This window comes from Haematobia irritans, chromosome 2 (genome assembly GCF_050003625.1).
Source record: "Haematobia irritans isolate KBUSLIRL chromosome 2, ASM5000362v1, whole genome shotgun sequence".
In the NCBI taxonomy this organism is placed as follows: domain Eukaryota; kingdom Metazoa; phylum Arthropoda; class Insecta; order Diptera; family Muscidae; genus Haematobia; species Haematobia irritans.
This window is the reverse complement of record NC_134398.1, coordinates 222,870,577-222,894,509: the sequence shown is the minus strand read 5'-3', so window position 1 is coordinate 222,894,509 and position 23,933 is coordinate 222,870,577. Positions and strand designations below refer to the sequence as shown.

The window sequence follows — 23,933 nt, the reverse complement described above, 5'->3', positions numbered from 1 at the left end:
AAAAAAAAAATAGTATTTTACAATTTCCGCCAGAAAAATATAAACAATTAAAAAAAAAATTCTCTTCATGGTCGTATAGACTAACTAGAAGAAAAACGACCGAAAAATGACAAAGTTATAAGCAATTGAATGATGGGAAATCATTCAAATATGATCCACTCACCCACACAAAAATGCATATCTTGGTGGCTCAGAGTATCGTCTATACGACCATGAAGAGATTTTTTTTATGGTTTATACTTTTCTTTTTTTACATACCATCTAAAATATATGTAGATATGCCATGTATATTGAAATTTAAAGCGCCAGTATTCAACGAAAGAACTTCAAATATTTACTATAGAATCGTAAAAGTATACATATTAAAAGAAAACAAGTATATACGGCCGTAAGTTCGGCCAGGCCGAATCTTATGTACCCTCCACCATGGATTGCGTAGGAACTTCTACTAAAGGCTGTCATCCACAATCGAATTACTTGGGTTGCGATAACACTTGCCGATGGCAAGGTATCGTAAAACTTTTTAACACTGTCTTCTAAATTGTAAGTTAGCCCATACGGGGTATATATTAAACAAAAAAAGGCCGATTAAATACGTATATAATCTAGTTTGACAAAATTTTCTATAGAAATAAAATTTTGACAAAATTTTCTATAGAAATGAAACCTTGACAAAATTTTCTATAGAAATAAAATGTTGACAAAATTTTCTATAGAAATAAAAATTTGACAAAATTTTCTATAGAAATAAAAACTTGACAAAATTTTCTATATAAATAAAATATTGACAAAATTTTCTATGGAAGTAAAATGTTGACAAAATTTTCTTTAGCAATAATATTTTGACAAAAATTTCTATAGAAATAAAATGTTTACAAAATTTTGTATAGAAATAAAATTTTGACAAAATTTTGTATAGAAATAAAATGTTGACAAAATTTTCTACAGAAATAAATTTTTTATAAAATTTTCTATAGAAATAAAATTTTGACAAACATTTCTATAGAAATAAACTTTTGACAAAATTTTCTATAGAAATGAAATTTTAACAAAACTTTCTATAGTAATAAAATTTGACAAAATTTTCTATGGAAATAAAGTTTTGGTAGATTACAAAATTTTCTATAGAAATAAAATTTAGACAAAATTTTCTATGGAAATAAAATTTTGACAAACATTTGTATAGAAATAAACTTTTGACAAAACTTTCTATAGAAATGAAATTTTGACAAAACTTTCTATAGTAATAATATTTGACAAAATTTTCTATGGAAATAAAGTTTTGGTAGATTATTTTTGGCGATATGGACCAATTTTGTGTAATAAGTCATCGGCTATATATAACTAAAGACCGATATGGACCAATTTTTACATGGCTGCTAGAGGCCATATATTGACAAAATGTAACAAATTTCAACCGTATCGGATGACTTTTGCTCCTCCAAGAGGTTCCGGACGTCAAATCTGGGGACGGTTTATATGGGAACTATATATAATTATGGACCGATATGGACCAATTTTTGCATGGTTGTTAGAGACCATATACTAACACCATGTACCAAATTTCAACTGGATCGGATGAATTTTGCTCTTCCAAGAGGCTCCGGAGTTCAAATCTGGAGATCGGTTTATATGGGGGCTATATATAATTATGGACAGATATGGACCAATTTTTGCATGGTTATTAGAGGCCGTAAACTAACATCAGGTACCAAATTTCAACCGGATCGGATGAATTTTGCCCCTCCAAGAGGCTCCGGAGGTCAAATCTGGGGATCGGTTTATATGGGGGCTATATATAATTATGGACCGATATGGACCAATTTTTGCATGGTTGTTAGAGACCATATACTAACATCAGGTACCAAATTTCAATCGGATCGGATGAATTTTGCCCCTCCAAGAGGCTCCGGAGGTCAAATCTGGGGATCGGTTTATATGGGGGCTATATATAATTATGGACCGATATGGACAAATTTTTGCATGGTTGTTAGAGACCGTATACTAAGACCACGTACCAAATTTCAACCGGATCGGATGAATTTTGCTGCTCCGGGAGGCTCCCCAAGCCAAATTTGGGGATCGGTTTATATGGGGCTATACGTAAACGTGGTCCGATATGGCCCATTTTTAATACCATCCGACCTACATCAATAACAACTACTTGTGCCAAGTTTCAAGTCGATAGCTTGTTTCGTTCGGAAGTTAGCGTGATTTCCACAGACGGACGGACAGCCGGACAGACGGACAGACGGACGGACGGACAGACGGACGGACGGACGGACATGCTTAGATCGACTCAGAATTTCACCACGACCCAGAATATATACACTTTATGGGGTCTTAGAGCAATATTTCGATGTGTTACAAACGGAATGACAAAGTTAATATACCCCCATCCTATGGTGGAGGGTATAAAAACCCTCCTAAAATGATTCACAGAAACCAAAATGTGCAAGCCTGTATATTTTGATCCTCACGTTTCTTTCAACTGTCATAGAGGGGTGGAATGATACCAATCTTAAAACCAACTAGCATAGCCGACATCAAAACAATACACGTTACTCTTTTCGAAACAAAAATCCTTTAAGTTTCACATAAAAATAAGAACACGTTAATGTTCTGGGCACGGAAATGTCATTATACATATTAAATAATTGCACTGCAAAATATTATGATTATTGACTTGTAACTCGCATGGCATGTGAGATGAATAAATAATTATATTATGTCTGCTTAAATAAACTCAGTCATACAGTGCGAATGAGATTGCCACAAACATCACAGAGCAAGATAAGAATTGAAATAAATTCGAGAAATGTAATAAATTTGCCCCCAAAGACAATAGTAATGTCAGTGATATGAATTGCATAAGAAAAAATGCATTTTTTAGATACCTAAAAAATTTACATATATCGACATATTCTTATTAAAGAATTTTTTATTTAAAAAAAACGGCTTCAATCTAATGGTAATTTAGTTGTTATTTAAAATATTTATATTCCATTTTTGTATGTGTCTTTTTTATTGTTTTACAAAACTTAACATATTATCTACTTAACCTTTTGCTGTTTGTTTTCATATAACGTCAATAGCACATAATCACCAATGCATAGTGTTCGCCTTAACTCTATTAACCACTACAAAATTCTCTGTCAGTTAATGTGTCTTAATAGTGACATAAAAATTCTATAAAAACACCATAATTTAATTATAAATTATATTCTAGTTGTTATTTATATTGGGGCATGATCTAATGAACAGTGGGTCCCATTATGCAAAAAAGCTAAATTATATGGTGACTTGTGTATGCAAATTGAAGCTAATAAAAGTTTTGTATATTATATGACTACCCAGAATTTACATTTGTAGACCAGTGTTAAATTCTATGACAGTGTCTATATGACTTACTGTTCGCTTTTACTGGAAGAGAATATCAATCAGAAAACTTGCAATCGGCAGAGGCATTGCAAATGCCGTATGGTGCACCATGTCTAAAGAATCTCAATTCCTGAGGGGGCCATACGAAATTCGAAACCAATCTCAACCAAAGAAGTTATCAGGCTATATAAAATCAGAAAAATAAAATCAAAAAAACACATAGAGGCAAAGTGACGATTTTCTAAAAAGTCGCGTATGTCTTAGCGATAGCGATGATTCAATGTTGAGCCATAGTTTAATCCGGAATGATCTCCACATTCTCCAAGTATTTGTGTCCGGTTATTGAGTTTGTTCAATTTGAAGAAAAACAATCGAGAAGTACAATGAATGGGACAGCAGTTTTATGCATCCGATTTGACAACGTAAGATGGAAGATTGGAGTTCCATTATAGTGTATAAGCACTTGTTCATTTGCCGCGTAGGGCTGTGCAGTCAGATGTACCTTTGTCTTCTCACACACAAAAATATCACCAAAATTTTTCCAATTAAACAATTTTTTGAAAATGAAAACTTTTCAATTAAATTAGATTAAGTTTTCAATCGAACTTGAAACACTAAGTCAGTTAAAACACGTATATACAGCCGTAAGTTCGGCCAGGCTGAATCCACCATGGATTGCATAGAAACTTGTACTAAAGACTATTATCCACAATCGGATTACTGGGGTTGCGGTACCAAGGTATCTTAAAACTTATTAACACCGTCTTCTCAATTGTAAGTTAGTCCATAAGGAGTATATATTAAACAAAAAAAAAAGGCCAATTAAATACGTATATAATTCAGTTTAATAAAATTTTCTATAGAAAAAAAATTCTATAGCAATAAAATATTGACAAAATTTTCTATACAAATAAAGTTTTGACAATATTTTCTATAGAAATAAAATCTTGACAACATTTCGTATAGTAATAAAATTTTGACAAAATTTTCTACCGAAATAAAATTTTGACAAAATTTTCGATAGCAATAAAATTTTGACAAAATTTTCGATAGCAATAAAATTTTGACAAAATTTTCTATACAAATAAAATCTTTACAAATTTTTGTATAGTCATAAAATTTTGACAAAATTTTTTATAGTGATAAAATTGTGACAAAAATTTGTATAGTGATAAAATTTTGACATAATTTTTATAGTAATAAAATTTTGGTAGATTATTTTTGGGGATCGGCTATATATAACTATAGACCGATATGGACCAATTTTGTCATGGTTGTTAGCGGCCATATACTAGCGCAATGTGCCAAATTTCACCCCGTTCCAAATTTCAACCGGATCGAGTGAATTTTGCTCTTCCAAGAGGCTCCGGAGGTCAAAACTGCGGACCGGTTTATATGAGGGCTATTTATAATTATGGACCGATATGGACCAATTTTGCATGGGTATTACAGGCCATGTATCAGCACCTCGTACTAAATTGGGGATGGGTTTATATGGGAGCCATATATAACTATGAACCTATATGAACCAATTTTAGCGTGAATGTTAGAGATGTTATACTAACACCACGTACCAAATTTCAACTGGATCGGATGAAATTTGCTCCTTCAAGAGTGTCCGCAAGCAAAATCTGAGTATCGGTTTTTTATATGGGGGCTATATATAATTATGGACCTATATGAACTAATTTTACCGTGAATGTTAGAGACCATATACTAACACCACGTACCAAATTTCAAGCAGATCGGATGAAATTTGCTTCTCCAAGGGGCTCCGCAAGCGAAATATGAGCGTCGGTTTATATTGCGGCTATACCTAAAAGTGGTCCGATATGGCCCATCTGCAATACCATCCAACCTACATCAATAACAACTACTTGTGCCAACATTCAAGTCGATAGCCTGTTTCGTTCGGAAGTTAGCGTGATTTCAACAGACGGAGGGATGGACTGACATGCTTAGATCGGCTTATGGGGTCTTAAAGCAATATTTCGATGTGTTGCAAACGGAATGATAAAGTTAATATACCCTCCATCCTATGGTGGAGGGTATAAAAATGTCAGCAGTTAAGTTCATATAGAATATATAGGTAAGATGACAGACATGCCCATAGTACGGTTCAAAAATTTCGATAACTAAATTTACACTAACGGAGATTCATGAAAATGGGTAAAGTCAGTAAAGGAAGTAATTGCAAATAGTTTTTAATTAACAACTTAATTAAATTCTGTAGTCAACATCAGTTAAATTTTTAGTTGAAATAATTAAAAAAAATTAATTGAAATTTCCTAATGAAATCAATTAATTTTTTAATCATGTATTTTTGTATGTTCAATTAAAACTGTGATTGATACAGTTTCGTGATTGAAGACATGTCAAATAAATTTCGTGATTGAGTGTTTTCTGTTTAGTTCAGCCTGTAATGAACAAAGCGAACCGTATCAGACACTGCTATGAAATTGTTCCGATTTCGTGTTTTTCTCTGGTTTAGAAATGGTTGAAGCTGTAGACGTAAATTTTATGTAGGATATAAACTACGCAGTTTAAGAAATGCCAACTATCTCACCAATGTGGTATCACAATGGACGGAATAGTCTAAGTGAGCTTGATGCATAGGGCTGCCACATAACCTAACCTAACCTAACAGTCTCAGCTTTCGCGGACACCTTCTACAGGCCATATCCCATTAATCGTTGGCAGATTTCGGGTCATATGGAAGTGACTCACGCACAGAAAAAAAGGAAGCTAGATTATGGGAAAAATAACCTATCTCGTGCCAAAATTTAACTAAATTTTATTCAAAATTTTGAAAATAATTGAGTTAAGAAAAATGTTGTCACACTTTTGGATTTTTAACTATTATTTTAGAAATGAAACAATCGTAGGCGCCAGATTATTACCATTTTAAGCATGCTATAGTTCATTCTTACTACTTTTGAGAAGTGTATGAAAATCTTCTTCTACTATAGTTAGCATTGACCTTACTTGTTTGTCATTATTCTAGACTTCATCTACAGTTCCACTATTATGTCTTTATTAAAATATTCTCGGATAACCTTATAAGTCATGGCGATCACACAATGATGTGTAAATAACTTCCATAAAACTAAAAATTTTTAAATATCTCCAGCAGTTAGAAATTATTTGTGTAGAAGATAAAACAGCTTCATGGAATTATTTTAATAATATTGTATAACTTAAATATAATACACAAATTATTGATACCGTTCCATTTCAAAAATATAATCGTTCCCACTGTAATAATTTAATCATTTTGCTAAGGACAGCTATGTTAACAGAATGTTCTCATTGCATTTTACACAATAAGATTTCTGTCAGAATTTTCTGGATTTAAGTTTAAACACTTAAAACTAAAGTGTGGTATTAGAATTTAAACAGATATTTAATTAAAAGCCATTAATTTAAATCAAGACACTGCGACAGTTGTACGTATTGAAACTCTAGCAAAATATAACGAGGTTCATTACCAAGTCTATGTTTTACAAATGAGCAGATGAATGAAGGTGGTTTATATGAATATTAATTTCTTTGCAGTTTGCTTTAAAATAAATCTATGAGACACATATAATTGAATATAATATCATTTGAAATATAAAAACTAAATAAATAAAAAGTGGGGAGAAAAAAAATTAAATATTTTACATAGTTAAACATTGCAATAATTTATTAGTAACATTAACGCAACAATGGTAAATGTTTTCGTGAGTTACTCGCTAGTCAACGAACATCCGTAGGAACTCACACACACACACACACAAAGCCGTATCAACAAAATGATTTACATTTATAAGCCATTGTGTAAAAACAAGTTCGCTACTTAAGTCTTTTGTTTTATGTGTTGATTTTTTTTATTTACACAGATAAAAAACAAAGGTAGCAGTTAGCTACTCGAAACGCATACATATACATACTTGTGATACCAAATGGCGGCATTATCGTAAAACCAAACAAAGCTAAAAACACAGCTAAATGAACATAGGCAAGACAAGATTAATTATGGTTTAATTAAAATTTAAATTAAAAATATTTACAGCAAACGTTTAACACAGCTCAACCGATTGTCTATCTGTCTGTCTTACAAAGGCCAAACCAAAGCAAACCAATAAAATGCATCATGAATGCAATATTTTTTGTTTCCCTTTCTTTCTCGTCTTTCCATATAATTTCTGCAATTTTCATCAGCTTATTTAGTTATATTATGTTGTTTCACTTCTCTTAGGAATTTCACGTGTTCCATTCTGATTATTTTTGTTTTGCATGTGAATTGAGGGATTAATACATTCGATTTCCATTAGAATTTTTCTGTCTGGGCGAAACTAAAAAAAAAAGTTTATGGCTTAATGAAAATAAATGTTTTGTTATTATTGGCAATTAATTAAAGCCATGAATTCATTTTTTTTTTTCTATACAATAAAAAAGTTTGTGTTTTGTAATTCAACTTTTCTTGTAAATGGATAAATGTTGTTGGAGTAGGAACTTAGTTGTATTACAGATATTTATTTGCATTTATAAGTTATTAAATCTATTATAAGTATTTGGTTTATTAATTATTTATATTTTAATAAATCAGTTTAGTTGATCATTGCAATTTTTACTTTTGTTTTTAATTATTAATCCCTTCACGGAAAATATATTTACGTGATCTTTAAGATTACAAAATCTAAATTTTCAAATCATTAAGAACAAATTTCTTTTAAATAATGAAATACTAATTAACAGAAACTTTATAATCTTTGCTTTAAAATTTTTTGTCATTAAATTTAGGGAACACATGTTGGAAATGTGTGTCCCTTCGTTAAAGCCATATATCATTGAACTCAGGCGAATTTTTCTTAAAGTAAAGAAACTGAAATTTTGAAATTCTAGACTTAAGATAAAAACGCTTCAAATAAAGGCTAAGGCATATTTTGATGATTTTGCATCTTTGGTTAAATTTTGTTTTTCAAAGAAATATTGTTAAAGAAAATAGTTTTTACTTTGAATATCCGTTTTAATTTGAGATTTTAAACTGGCATTTGTTTGTATGTGTACAGCTTAATTAATGTACCGCGAAACAGAATGAAAATTCGATAAATATTTTATTGATACTAGATTTAAAGCCAGATAGGTTGATAAGAATTTCTTTATTTTAAAGAAGCCGTCGGCTAGGAATAAATACGAAAATCCTTAAGGGAGAATCAAAATCTTTGGATCCATGTAAACTTTTTTTGAGTGCTCCTACAAACTAACACAAAAAAAACGAACAAATCGATTTGTTGGATTTGAGCGAAATCGATTTTACTTGCGAGTCTTAGTCAATCGCTATATCTTACATTAAAATGGGGGCCCATATTAGTTATTAAACCACACTGAAAAATTATTTACGTGATATCAAAAATTATGCAACATAAATTTTAGGATGCGCAATTAAGGACAAATTTCTTTAAAATAATGGCATTTTAATTAAAACAAATCTTTACTTCAAAAACTTTTTTCATTAAATTTAAAACACAAATTGTGCAAATTTGTGTCTCTCCGTTAATGTCACATGTCTCTGATCTAAGGAAAATTTTCCTTAAGTAAAGAAACATATTTTTGATTTAAAAAAATCGTCCTTAAATTAAGAAAAATATTAGATCTTTAGATTTAACATAAAAAGGTTTCAAATATAGGCTAAGACTTAGTTTGAGGATTTAGCATCTTTAAATCTTTGGTTTAAAGGTTTTCTTGGAATTAAGAAAACATTTTTACTTTGAGGTATCCGCTATAACTTGGAAGTTTAAACTGGCATTTGTTTGTACGTGAATAGCTTTATTAATATACCGCGAAAAGAAAATGAAAAATCGATAAATGAGATCTGAATCCTAATTTTAATTTTATTGATTCTTGATTTAAGACCAGATAGGTCGCTAGAAGAGAAGGTAAAAGTCTTTGGATCCAATTAAACTTCTTTTTGAGTATGTATAGCTTTATTAATGTATCGCGAAAACAGATTAAAAATTTGATAAATGATATTGATCCTAAATTTAAAGCCAGATAGGCTGCTAAAATTTTTTTATTGTAAAGAAGCCGCATTTTTGGCTTGGAATCCATACCAAAATCCTTAAGGGAAGGTCAAAATCTTTGGATTCAGGCCGAATATTATGTTCCCTCCACCATGGATTGCGTAGAAACTTCTACTACAGACTGTCATCCACAATCGAATTACTTGGGTTGCGGTAATACTTGCCGATGGCAAGGTATCTTTAAACTTGGTAACACCGCCTTCTCAAAAAAAGGCTGATAATGTACGTATATAATTCAGTTTGACAAAATTTTCTATAGAAATAAAATTTTGACAAAATTTTCTATAGAAATAAAATTTAAACAAAATGTTCTACATCAATAAAATGTTGACAAAATTTTCTATAGAAATAACATTTTGACAAAATTATCTATATTAATAAAATTTTGACAAAATTTTCTATAGTAATAACATTTGATAAACTTTTCTATAGAAATAAAATTTTTGTAGATTATTTTTGGGGATCGGCTATATATAACTATGGACTGATATGGACCAATTTTGGCCATATACTAGCGCAATGTACCAAATTTCACCACGTACCAAATTTCAACCGGATCGGATGAAGTTTGCTCCTCCAAGAGCTACGGAGTTCAAATCTGGGGATCGGTTTAAATGGGGTTTATATATAATTAAGACCGGTATGGGCCAATTTTTGCATGGTTGTTAGAGACCATATACTAACACCACGTACCAAATTGCAACCGGATCGGGTGAATTTTGCACTTCCAAGGGACTTCGGAGATCAATTCTGGGTATCGGTTTATATGGGGGATACATACAATTATGGTTTATATGGGGGCTATACATAATTGTGGTCCGATGTGGACCAATTTTTTAATTGTTGTTAGAGACCACATACTTACACCATGTACCGAATTTCAGCCGAATCAGATGAAATTTGCTTCTCTTAGAGGCTCCGCAAGCAAAATCTGGGGATCGGTTTAAATGGGGGCTATATATAATTATTGACCGATGTGGACCAATTTTTGCATTGTTGTTGTAGCCAAATCTGGGGATCGGTTTAAATGGGGGCTATATATAATTATGGACCGATGTGGATCAATTTTTGCATGGTTGTTAGAGACCTTATACTAACACCACGTACCACATTTCAGCCGGATCGCATGAAATTTGCTTCTCTTAGAGGCTCCGCAAGCCAAATATGAGGGTCCGTTTATATGGGGGCTATACGTAAAAGTGGACCGATATGGCCCATTCGCAATACCATCTGACCTACATCAATAAAAACTAATTATGCCAAGTTTCAAGTCGATAGCTTGTTTCGTTCGGAAGTTAGCGGACATGATTAGATCAACTCAGAATTTCACCACGACCCAGAATATATATATACTTTATGGGGTCTTAGAGCAATATGTCGATGTTTTACAAACGGAATGACAAAGTTAATATAATATAATAAACATCCTATGGTGGAGGGTATAAAAAAAACGAACAAATCGATTTGTTGGATTTGAGCGAAATCGATTTAACTGGTGAGTCTTAGGGCGTTTTCGTTTCGCAAAAAATATGTTGCCCTGGTGTTACACTACTTTTTCCCTCATTGTATTTTCGCTCAAATAATAGTGTCATTCCAAAGTTATTGTTAATTCATAATATTGTGAGGGATACAGGATCCAAAATCTATGACAGTGTCCTTTATATTTGGCAATCAATTTCGAGAATGTTGCACCTTTTTTCCCAATCGAAATCGCTATTAAAATGGGTGCCAATATTACTTATTAAACCAGGTCGGTGTAGATGGAATTCATACCAAACTGTTAATTTATAAATCATAATGGACGAAATATAGCCAATATTTGGAAATACACTCTGCGTCAGTAGTTCGTCTCCTAAGTAAAAAATTTGCACAATAATACCATCTTTCGTGAATTTGTTATTATATTATTTTTTTTGTTTAAAGCATCACCTTGTATTAAAAAATCATGGTTTATGAAAATGTGTAGTACGTATAGCAATCATCGTAGCTTTGAAATGCGCTCGCACATTTTTTGGTTTATCAAAATTTAATTTTGTTTTAAGTAACCCTTATTTATTATTTCTCTCACCAATATATTTTTATTCTTTTCATTTGCAGCCCCACAAGTTATCATCATAACTACAACAACAAAATGATACCATTTTCCTTATTTACCAAACGGAAAAACCATGAGTCCTATTAAACGAGACACTATAGCAAGGGTTTTAAGGTATTAACTTTATATACCCTTAAACGAAAATAATTCCAAGTAGCTTAAGTGCTCTCTTGACAAGAGCAAAAAGCTACTTACAAAGCTACATAGGAAGAAGAGAATAGAGAAAGAAAAATCCCTAAAACATTCAAAACGCTCGTTTCAAAATCATACACCCCAAACACACATACAAATACAAAATGACTGAATTACATTTTAAGGAGCTAGAAAATCCTGAAACAAATCTTAGTTTAATCACAACTCCACACAAGCAAAATCATAGATTTCGAAGAAGAGCGGGAATGCGAAATCCAAGCACATATCCATGTCTTTCCTATATCCCTAAGGCCACAAGTCACAGATTTAGCCCTTATTTGATTCTCTGCATATGCCTGCTCTTACAATTCTCCATACACACAATTCAAGCCGAATTAGTTAGAGAACTGGATGTCTCTGAGGGAGTACCAGTGGGCCACCAAATTGGTTATATAGGAGAACAATTACCAGGAGTTAATAGTGGTCCTCCATATTTGATTGTTCCCGTGCCGGGTAGTGGAGTAGATACAGACTTAGCCATTGATCATACTACGGGAGAAATACGGACAAAAGTGCGTTTAGATCGGGAGACAAGAGTCTCCTATACTCTAGTAGCCATACCATTGAGTGGAGAAAATGTTCGCGTCTTAATACGAGTCCACGATGAGAACGATAATTCTCCTACGTTTCCTGCGTCGGTCATGAATATCGAATTTCCGGAGAATACACCACGTGATGTGAAAAGGACGTTACATCCAGCTCGGGATCTGGATCTCGGTCGCTATAATACACAACGGTACAATATTGTTTCGGGTAATACAAACAATGCGTTTCGTTTGTCCTCGCACCGCGAACGTGATGGAGTGCTCTATTTGGATTTACAGATCAATGGCTTTTTGGATCGCGAAACAACACCCTTTTATAGCCTAGTGATAGAGGCTTTAGATGGTGGTACTCCCCCCTTGAGGGGTCAGATGACCGTGAATATAACCATTCAAGATGTAAATGATAATCAGCCGATATTCAATCAAAGTCGTTATTTTGCTACAGTTGCTGAGAATGCCACAGTTGCGACACCAGTGGTCCAAGTCTATGCCACCGATGCGGATGCCGATGAAAATGGTCTCGTGGAATATTCCATTAATCATCGTCAAAGTGATAAGGAGCATATGTTTGAAATTGATTCAAAGACTGGTTGGATTACCGTGAATAAACCGTTGGATTTTGAGACAAGGGAATTACACGAATTGGTAGTGGTGGCCAAAGATCATGGGGAAACACCTCTGGAGACCACTACCTTTGTATCGATTAGAGTCACCGATGTTAATGACAATCAACCCACCATCAATGTGATATTCCTTAGTGATGATGCAACTCCCAAGATTTCCGAATCAGCTGAACCTGGAGATTTTGTGGCTCGCATTTCAGTTCATGATCCAGATTCCAAAACCGAATATGCCAATGTCAATGTCACGCTAAATGGTGGTGATGGACACTTTGGCTTAACCACTCGAGACAATATCATCTATTTGGTTATAGTCAATATGACATTGGATCGTGAGTCTACTCCGAATTACACTCTCTCAGTTGTAGCCACGGATAATGGTACACCTCCTCTACACGCCTCCAAGACCATTTATCTTCGCGTCACCGATATCAATGATAATGCACCAGAATTTGATCGTCCTCTGTATGAGGCAAATGTTATGGAAATTTCTGATCCTGGCACATCAATTCTTCAAGTATACGCTTACGATCGTGATGAGGGTAATAATTCGGCGGTAACCTATAGCCTTGTGGATACTCCAGATACACATTCACAGTGGTTTCAAATCGACATGTATACGGGAGTGATAACAACACGCACGCACATAGATTGCGAAACTGAGCCAGTGCCCCAGTTGACAGTGGTGGCTAATGACAATGGTCATCCTCCGTTGTCTTCAAATGTCACAGTTTTGGTTACCATTCATGATGTCAACGATAATGAGCCCATATTCGATCAGAGTTACTACAATGTAACGGTGGCAGAGAATGAGGCCAAGGGAAGGTGTATTTTAAAGGTAAGTTCAATATTTGTTGAGAGAGAGAGAGAGAGAGAGAGACAGAGAAAATTTTAATGAATTTGAAATTCTAAATATTGCAGTATCCAAATACACACAAAGAAAAAATACTTTCTTCAGGAACGAAAATTTAGACAAACGAAATTCCCTTTTCTTATAAAGTATTTTTTTGTAGAACAGATAAGCTCGAATTTATGATAAATGATACAACTATTGTCTGTAATCTATTTTATTTGTTTTTAAAGAAAAGAAAAAGAAAACTTTGCTTGCTTAAAGAAAAATAAAACTTTGCTTGTCTGAAATTTCTTTCCTCAGAAAAGAAAACTCTTCTTTCCATGTACAGCAAGGTTTAGCTATTCCGTTTTAAGCCACCTCCTTTGGGAGCAATTTCTGTATTCCATCTATTGTAAAGGATTCCTCAGATTCCATCTCTTGCAACTGTCAACCATATTTTAGTGTTCAAATATAACCGTTGACTCTAGAGAAAGTTTATAATTTTTAAAATTTATTTTTTAATATTCTTTTCAATATTTTCACATTTTATTGTTTTCCCCACGCATACTCTTTCCCTCTGCCAGAAGGTTTCCCATTGAGAATTCAATACAGGAAACTTTGAGCAAAAACCTGAAAAAGAAATGAATGTCTTACAAAGTATCTGAAAAATGTTGGTGTACGGAAAAAAACGAGTGAGAACATAAGACATATTTTAACTTTTTGGCATTGTTCTAAACATTGTTGTTTTCTGTGCCGGTTTTTAGTTTTTTTTCCCGAATTCATTTTTTCCATTTTGCCAAAAAGAAAGATTTTCAAAGGCGATACCAGGAAAGAGGGACCAAACAAAAAAAAAAAAAAAAAAAGAAAGACAAAATGATGCTGTTTTCAAAAATAACAAAAACAAATACAATTTGGTACGAATTGTTGTTGTTGGTTTTTTCTCTTTATTGGGAATATTTTTTGGCAAAACTGAAAAAATAAAAAAAATACCGCAGAACAAACAAACAAAAATTTTAAACTGAAATACGATGAAATGGTCAAAACCATTTCAAAATGATGTTTGAGTGGTTAGATAGATGGACGTTGAGACGGATGGATGGATGGATGGATGGATAGGTTGCTGGGTTGTTTGACTGGATGGATGACAGAGCGCAAACGTCCAAAGGGTAGGAGAGACGGACAAAGAGACAGCCGTATACTCAAGGAGATGGATGATTTGCTGTGCCCCAAGTTGCCGGCTTGAATTTAACTCTGGTCCGAAATGAAATGTTGACTGAAACGCTCATGTCAAATTAAGAAACCAGTAAAGAAAGAAACATTATATTTGTTAATGCCATTGTTGTTGCTGGTGGATGTAGAGCTGAATTTGTTTTTTTTTTTGTCTTTGCTTTTGCCTCAAAAGCCAAGTAGTAGTGTTAGCTTGGTGGCTTGAATTTTTCCCTTTCCGTTTTTTTTTGGATTTTTTTCCTTAAATTTCAGTATTTTATATTTCCAAATGGGGGAGCAAATTACCCTTTGGGCAGCTGCGAATGGCATTTGAAAATGGGGATAATTGCAATGGCATGGTTTTAATAAAACTTTTTGGGTCTACATGTTTATTTCAGTTTCATTTTTAGTTGGAGCCTTCATATCATTGGGATTTGAAATGTTTGTGTATTAGGCAATCTTTTCAAAAGGGGTCTATAGTTTTGAGACATAAAGGCTTGTATTTCAAAGCCAGCTATTATTTTCAATGAAAAGTGTTGACGTTGCATGCCTCTGTTGAGGAAGACCCACAACACAATACAAGAGTACACAAACAAACACGCTTTTATAATTGGTCTCTTGGGGGGCTGGCTTCCGCCATTGTCTGTCCATATGAGTTTTTAATTTCATATCACCAATAATTCAGCTGTATTTTATAATGAAAGCTTGATTCTTTCTTACTTTTTTCATTCCAACAAAAAAAAAATCCAAAACTCTTCAATTTTGTGATGTCTGGTCAATAATAACTGAACTCACTGTGATGTATATCTAGGCATTCATGTTTTATGATAATACTAAAAGATAGCGGGAGAATTGTAGAATATGAAATTATATGCCTTTAATCATAATGTATGAATCGATCATATCGAAAGAAATCAAACCAAAAAAAACAATCCAAAAAAAATATAATTTATTTTTAATTTTGCCATTGTATGTTGGCTATAAGGTTCGGCAATATTCGAAAGAATATTTTCCAAAGAAACATTTTAAATTGCATGATTTGCTGGTTTCTTTCCATATTTCGTTTTATTTTTCTTCACTTTGAATGTGATTCAAGGTAGTTGACTGACTTTTACTCCCCAGCACAGGCGCACACACACACACATAGAAACCAAAAGACTTAAAACACAAACGTGAACCTGAACGAAATTATATAGCCCCAAAATCTAAGTGTTATTGTTTGATTGACTGTCTATGGGTTGTGGATATAATTTAAGTGCGACTTCAGAAGCGATTTGAAAAGTAATTATATTTCAAAAATAAAACCGTTAACAAATTTTTTTTTTGGGGTATATGCAAAAAACAACTAGCTAAGCAAAAAGAGTATGGTGAAAAAAATGCTACCAGCTATAGAATTTACTTTTAGAGAAGTGTGTCAGACATGCTCTGCAACATTGATTTTTTTTGCTATACAGTGATATACAGATTTTTATTTATTTATTTAAAATTTTTTTTTTTTTTTTTGAATCTAGAAAAATAAATTTCCCTAAATTGTAGAATTTCATATATATTTTAATATTTTAAGTGGAGGGTTCGTGTTGAAATAGTTGCCTTCTATTTAAAGGATCATATGATTCACTCTTAATTCTGGCCAATAAGGGAAAAATGTTTTTGGCCTACTGGACTACTTTAAAATAATTTTCAATTGATAGGCTTTAAATATATTATTTTCGTTTTGACAGACAACTTAGTCAACTTGCGAGTTTATGAGCAATATTATTTAAATTAAAATTTTAATTGAATTTGAAAAAAAAAACAAAATCTATACACAATACTCATTAAATTATTCCATAAATTTCTTATTCAAAACAAAGTTTTAATTTATTTTGTGTCGTCGATTTAAGCAATTCCAATTAACGATTAATTAATTTCGAAATTTAACCCTCTCTCTCTGAAATGTACTAATGTTGTAGTCTATAGATAAATTTAACCCTAGACAGCTTATCTACGTCAGAGAGACGTATGCATTTTTTAATGTTTCTTTCTCCCTCATGAAAATGAGTACCGAATATGTGATTTTTTTGTTACACAATAAATAAAAGTTTAGCCAAAAACATGTTTAAATGATAAGGATTTGTATATAGAATCGGTGTAAGTACAAAAATTTAAAACAAAAATTCACAAATTTCGTCCAAGTGATGACAAACTATAATACGTCCCACAGACGTATATTTAGCTTATTCGTGACTTTCAGTAGGATAAGCTTTCTAGGGTTAATAACAAGTAACGAAAGTCTAAAGTCAAGCGGGCTATATTACATCCTGCACTACATTGTTGATCTGCATTTTCGATACCATATAAATCCAAATTTGTTGGGAGTTCTATCTAAACCGATTTGCACAATTTTTTTGACTTCTTAGAAAATCTATAGACTTCAAATTTAAATCGGCTAATGCCCTGGGGCGGAGTACAATGTTAGTAACTGAGGGCGTTTTCGTTTCGCAAAAAATATGTTGCCCTGGTGTTACACTTCTTTTTCCCTCATTGTATTTTCGCTCAAATAATAGTGCCATTCCAAAGTTATTGTTAATTCATAATATTGTGAGAGATAGAGGATCCAAAATTTATGACAGTGTCCTTTATCTTTGGTAATCAATTTGGAGAATGTTGCACCTTTTTTCCCAATCGAAATCGCCATAAATATGGGAAATATTGAAATCCATTGAAAGCCATTTTTATGAAATTTCACAAAGGTGAAATTTTGCGAAGGTAAAGTAATTTTTTCTTGCGAATTCATATTCAAAATACACCTATTTCCTAAGTATAGTGTCATCAAAATGTTAAAAAATATTTCTTTCTACGAGAAATTTCATGGGGCATTCATCTTAAAAGGTCAATATATAGTCAGACATTTTTTTTTTAAATACTTCATATAATTCACTACAAAACGCATCATGAGCTTTGTTAGCACTTGTTGATTCAGTCCGTATTTGATCCTGGTTTCCAAATTTATCTCCATAGAGTACATCTGTAGTTTTTATTCAACTCAATTGCTATAATGATTTAAAAAAGTTCTTTTTTTATACCCTCCACCATAGGATGGGGGGTATATTAACTTTGTCATTCCGTTTTTAAAACGAAACGAAATTTTGCTCTAAGACATCATAAAGTATATATATTCTGGGTCGTGGTGAAATTCTCAGTCGATCTAAGCATGTCCGTCCGTCTGTTGAAATCACGCAAACTTCCGAAGAAACAAGCTATCCACTTGAAACTTGGCACAAAGAGTTGTTATTTATGTAGGTCGGATGGTATTGCAAATGGGCCATATCGGTCCACTTTTACGTACAGCCCCCATATAAACCGACGCTCAGGTTTGGCTTGGAAGAGCAAAATTTATTCGATCCGGTTGAAATAACTATGCAAAAATTGGTCCACATCGGTCCATAATTTTATATAGCCCCCGTATAAACCGATCCCCCGATTTGGCTTGCGGAGCCTCAAAGAGAAGCACATTTCATCCGATCCGGCTGAAATTTGGTACCTGGTTTTGATATATGGTCCCTAACAACCGTGCCAGAATTGGTCCACATCGGTCTATAATTATATATAGCCCCCATATAAACCGATTCCCAGATTTGGCTTGCGGAGCCCCAAAGAGAAGCAAATTTCATCCGATCCTGCTGAAATTTGGTATCTGGTTTTGATATATGGTCCCTAATAACCGTGCCAGAATTGGTCCACATCGGTCTATAATTATATATAGCCCCCATATAAACCGATCACCAGATTTGGCTTTCGGAGCCTCAAAGAGAAGCAAATTTCATCCGATCCGGCTGAAATTTGGTACCTGGTTTTGATATATGGTCCCTAACAACCGTGCCAGAATTGGTCCACATCGGTCCATAATTTTATATAGCCCCCATATAAACCAATCCCCTGATTTGACCTCCGGAGCCTCATGGATGAGTAAAATTAATCCGATTCGGTTGAAATTTGCTACGTAGTATTATTTTATGGTCTCTAACAACGATGTAAAAATTGGTCCATACCCCCATATAAACCGATCCCCCGATTTGGCTTGCGGAGCCTCTAAGAGAAGCAAATTTCATCCGATTCGGCTGAAATTTGGTACATGGTGTTGGTATATGGTCTCTAATAACCATGCAAAAATTGGTCCACATCGGTCTGTAATTATATATAGCCCCCATATAAACTGGTCCCCAGATTTGACCTCTGGAGCCTCATGGATGAGTAAAATTAATCCGATTCGGTTGAAATTTGGTACGTAGTGTTAGTATATGGTCTCTAACAACGATGCAAAAATTGGTCCATATCGGTCCATAATTATATATAAGCCCCATTTAAACCGATCCCCAGATTTGACCCCCGGACCTCGTGGAGGAGTAAAATTCATCCGATCCGTTTGAAATTAAGTACTTGGTGAAATTTGGTACATTGCGCTAGTATATGGTCGCTAACAACCATGCCAAAATTGGTACATATCGGTCCCAAAATTTTATTTCTATAGAAAATTTTGTCAAAATTTTATTACTATAGAAAAATTTGTCAAGATTTTATTCCTATAGAAAATTTTGTCAAACTTTTATTACTATACAAAATATTGTCAAGATTTTATTTCTATAGAAAATTTTATTGCTATAAATTTATAATTATAATTTTATTTCTATAGAAAATTTTGTCAAAATTTTATTTCTATAGAAAATTTTGTCAAACTGAATTATATACGTATTTAATCGGCCTTTTTTTGTTTAATATATACCCCGCATGGACTAACTTAGAATTGAGAAGACGGTGTTAAGAAGTTTTAAGAAACCTTGCCATCGTCAAGTGTTACCGCATCCAAAGTAATTCGATTGTGGATGACAGTCTTTAGTACAAGTTTCTATGCAATCCATGGTGGAGGGTACATAAGATTCGGTCTGGTCGAACTTACGGCCGTGTACACCCAGAGAAGGAATATGATCAGCTCAAACAAGTTTTAAGGGCATAATGTTATTTTTGGGTGGTGACCATGTAACATGGTTTTCGCAACCATGTTATTTTCTCGGAAATCATCATATTTTCTCGGAAAATCTGATTTCGGCAAACAGGTTATATTTGACGATAAAAAAAAACATTTTAGTGACAAACATGTTACATGGTCACCATACAAAAATAACATTTTGCTCTTGAAACTTGTTTGAGGTGATCATATTTCTTCTCTGCGTGTATACTTGTTATTCCTGAATTAGGTTCAAAGCTCGTTTTTGATCCATATAGAATGAGAAATTTTATCCACTTTATCATACATTCGGCTTAGGTGATCTCTAAGACCTATGCATTGAAACCTCCATGACGCAATGGTTAGCATTTTCGCCTTTAATACAAAGGAGCCTGGGTAAACTTACTTTCGACCGAACCTCAAAAATCTTTTTCAGAGATGGATTGTCGCCTTTCAATAATACTGGTCACATTTCTGAATGTTTCAAAATTTCTCGGGGAGCATCCATTGAAGTCCACTTATCCATAATAAATCCATCCTTGAAAATTTGCACAGGTGCTGTGAAGTAATTTATAAAACGATTTGACCGTGATGGCGTGGGAGCGATTTTAATCGAATTTAGCCAAAAATAATACTCCTTGAGGACCTTCAACCGAACTATCAAAAATAGTTCGGATTCGTCAACATTTTAGTATAGCCATCAAATAGACTGATCACTCATGCTTTAATTCTTGGACACGTAGTGTACAATAATTTCAATGGGACTTGTCAAAAGAAAAATCTTCTTCTATATTTCCAAATTTGAAATCTTGTTTTTTCTATTCTTCAACATCAACCAAAACAAGAACTATGTGGTCTTTCAAATTAGCGGATGGGTTAACAAAATATGTGATCTTAGAACCTTGCTGCTTCATTAAAATTAGCTTAGAAAAAGCATACGGCATTAAAAGCAACAAAAAATTTAGCTACAACAAAAAATATAATAACAACATATCAACATTAGTAATTTGCATAATGAGGTTTTAATTTTATAGGCTGGCTGAAAAGTTGCCTCAACAAGAAACTTAAAAACAAAAAAAAAATACCCCCGAATAGGCTTAACAAATTAACAACAATAATAGGCGTTAGCATAAAACAAAAATAAAAGCATTAAAATTTTGTATATTCTCCATACTAAAAATCTATTTTTTTTTTGGGTTTTTTACTGAATCTATCTTTATGATGATCTTCTAAATTCGCTGGAGGAGGCGTTTACAGTTGCTGTGAGAATTTACAAAATTCAAGTACAAATGCGTATGGCTTCAAATAGGAAATAAAGGTATTTTTATATAAGATTGGAAAAGGTTTTTTATTCACTTTTTTGGTTTAGTAAAAATTATATCCTCTAATTAAGAAGGTGTGCCCAATGTTCTTAATCGTATGATAATCACATTAATTTAACTTGTTTTTGAGTTCCCACCAAAAATTGAAATGCTGATAAATATATCCACATAGGCTGTGAGTGTAAATGCCCTAAGGAAAATTATAAGTAGCATTGCTCCATTCAGTGTGACTTAGCTTAGGTTAGGTTAGTGGGCAGCCCGATGTATCAGGCTCACTTAGACTATTCTGTCCATTGTGATACCACATTGGTGAACTTCTCTCTTATCACTGAGTGCTGCCCGATTCCATGTTAAGCTCAATGACAAGGGACCTCCTTTTTATAGCCGAGTCCGAACGGCTTTCCACATTACAGTGAAACCACTTAGAGAAGCTTTTAAACCCTCAGAAATGTCACCAGCATTACTGAGGTGGGATAATCCACCGCTGGAAAACTTTTTGGTGTTCGGTCGAAGCAGGAATCGAACCCACGACCTTGTGTATGCAAGGGGGACATGCTAACCATTGCACCACGGTGGCTCCCTTCAGTGTGACTTACAATTTCTGTTTTTATACCCACCACCATAGAATGGTGACGGGGGTATAATAAGTTTGCCATTCCGTTTGTAACACATAGAAACATCGATTTCCGACCAAGGAGAAATTCTAAGACGATATAAGCATGTCCGTCTGGCCGTCTGTCTGTCTGTTGTAATCACGCTACAGTCTTCAATAATGGAGCTATCATTGTGAAATTCGGAGCAGAATCGTCTTTTGTCTGCATGCAGGCCAAGCTCGAAGATGGGCGATAATGGTCTAGGTTTTGATATAGCTCCCATATAAACCGATCGCCCGATTTGGGATCTTGGGCTTATAGAAAAAGCAGTTCTTATCCACTTTGCCTGAAATTTGAAATCTATAGGTATTCTAGGACCATAAAGAGGTGTGCCGAAAATGGTAATTATTGGTCCATGGTCCATTAGCCCCCATATAGACCGATCTCCCGATTTTATTTGTTGGGCTTCTAGAATCCATAGTTTTTATCCGATTTGCCTGATATTGGATATCTGGAGATATTCTGGGGCCAAAAAGAGGTGTGCAAGAAATTGTGAGTATCGGTCAATATTTTGATATAGCCCCCATATAGACCCATCTCCCGATTTTACTTCTTGGGCTGCTAGAATCCGTAGTTTTTATCCAATTTGCCTGAAATTAGAAATCTAGCAGTATTCTAGGACCATAAAGAGGTGTTCCGAAAATGGTGATTATCGGACCATGTTTTGATGTAGCACCCATATAGACCGATCTCCCGATTTTACTTCTTGGGCTTCTAGAATCCGTAATTTTTATCAAATTTGCCAGAAAATGTTAAATCTAGAGGTATTGTGGGACATTAAAAAGTTGTGCCGAAAATGCTGAGTATCGGTACATGTTGTGGTATAGCCCCCATATAGACCGATCTCTCGATTTTACTTCTTTACTTCTTCCCTCCATGTTTTTGGCATAGACCCCATTAGACCGATCTCCCGATTTAACTCCTAGGCTTTCTAGAAATTGTAGTTTTTATCCTATTTGCCACAAAGTGAAAAAATACTGGTATTTTAGACCCACAAAAAAGTGTATATGATTTAGATTTTATCGGTCCATTTTGTAAGGCCTCCATATATACCGATTTCGGATCTAGGGGGTACAGAAGATGCACTGGTCATGAAAATTGCTTAAACTGAATGTAAAATTTCCATATTTTAATTCTCGTAATAATTTAAATAATTCGCGTTAAAATCTACAAATTTTAGACTTCAAATCAAGGCGTTATTTCATAATTTTCTTGCACACTTACAAGAGATGTTAATGATTCCTTTAAAATTCAAACAAAAATGGTTCTTATAAATCCAGAATCTGATATAGTCTTCGTAGGTAAAACCTTTGAATTTATCTTCGGGAAGTGTACTGGTTGAACTGCTCTGCTTGGGAGAATATCTGTCATCAAACCTTCCTGAAATTTCAAAGGAATCTATAATATTTCATTCATGGTGGTGGGTATTTAAGATTCGGCCCAGCCGAACTTACTGCTGTATATACTTTTTATACGATTTAATGGCTTTAAATTTTTAACTTTTACCATAAAAATACCGTCAGTATTTTTTCAACTGCACTGAAAAAAGTAGCATGCCCGGTTCGAAAGATTTTGTCTTTACTCTAATGATTTTGGTATTGATTCCAAGCCAAAGTAGCCGAAGCAAGGATAAATTTAAGACAGAGTTCTCTTTTAAATTTAAAGTACTTGATTCTAGGAACAAAATTTAATTTATTCATTTTTTAAGCTTTTCCTTGTAAAACATATTAACAAAACTTAAATTTCCAAATTCAATATTTTTTACGGTACGAATGTGGCTCATAAAAAGTTTTCGTTTACGTTGCAACTCGTTAGACCCATTTTTGACAGTAGTCGCTGGAAAGGAAACGGACCCAAGCGAAGCTCTTGTATTTCGATCCGCGAGTTACCTGCCAAAAACAAGTATTAAATTACTGACCCGTATTAGGCACTCCGTTTCTATAGCGGTAAAATTGAAGATAAGAGTCCCTTCTTAATGAAGTTCCTCAGTTTGCTATTGTGATAATCGTGCATAAGTCAACACGGCTACGAATTTATC

General features: G+C 33.6%; 1 protein-coding gene across 1 annotated transcript in view; it reads left to right on the top strand.

Annotated features, from left to right (window-relative positions):
- The first annotated feature begins 11,565 nt into the window (after positions 1–11,565).
- Positions 11,566–23,933, top strand: part of ds (dachsous cadherin-related 1) — a 423,698-nt gene continuing 411,330 nt past the window's right edge. The window contains exon 1 of the mRNA XM_075297546.1: positions 11,566–13,736. Coding sequence (XP_075153661.1) covers positions 11,838–13,736 — 1,899 coding nt within the window. The 5' untranslated portion in view covers positions 11,566–11,837. The remainder of the gene's footprint in view (positions 13,737–23,933) is intronic.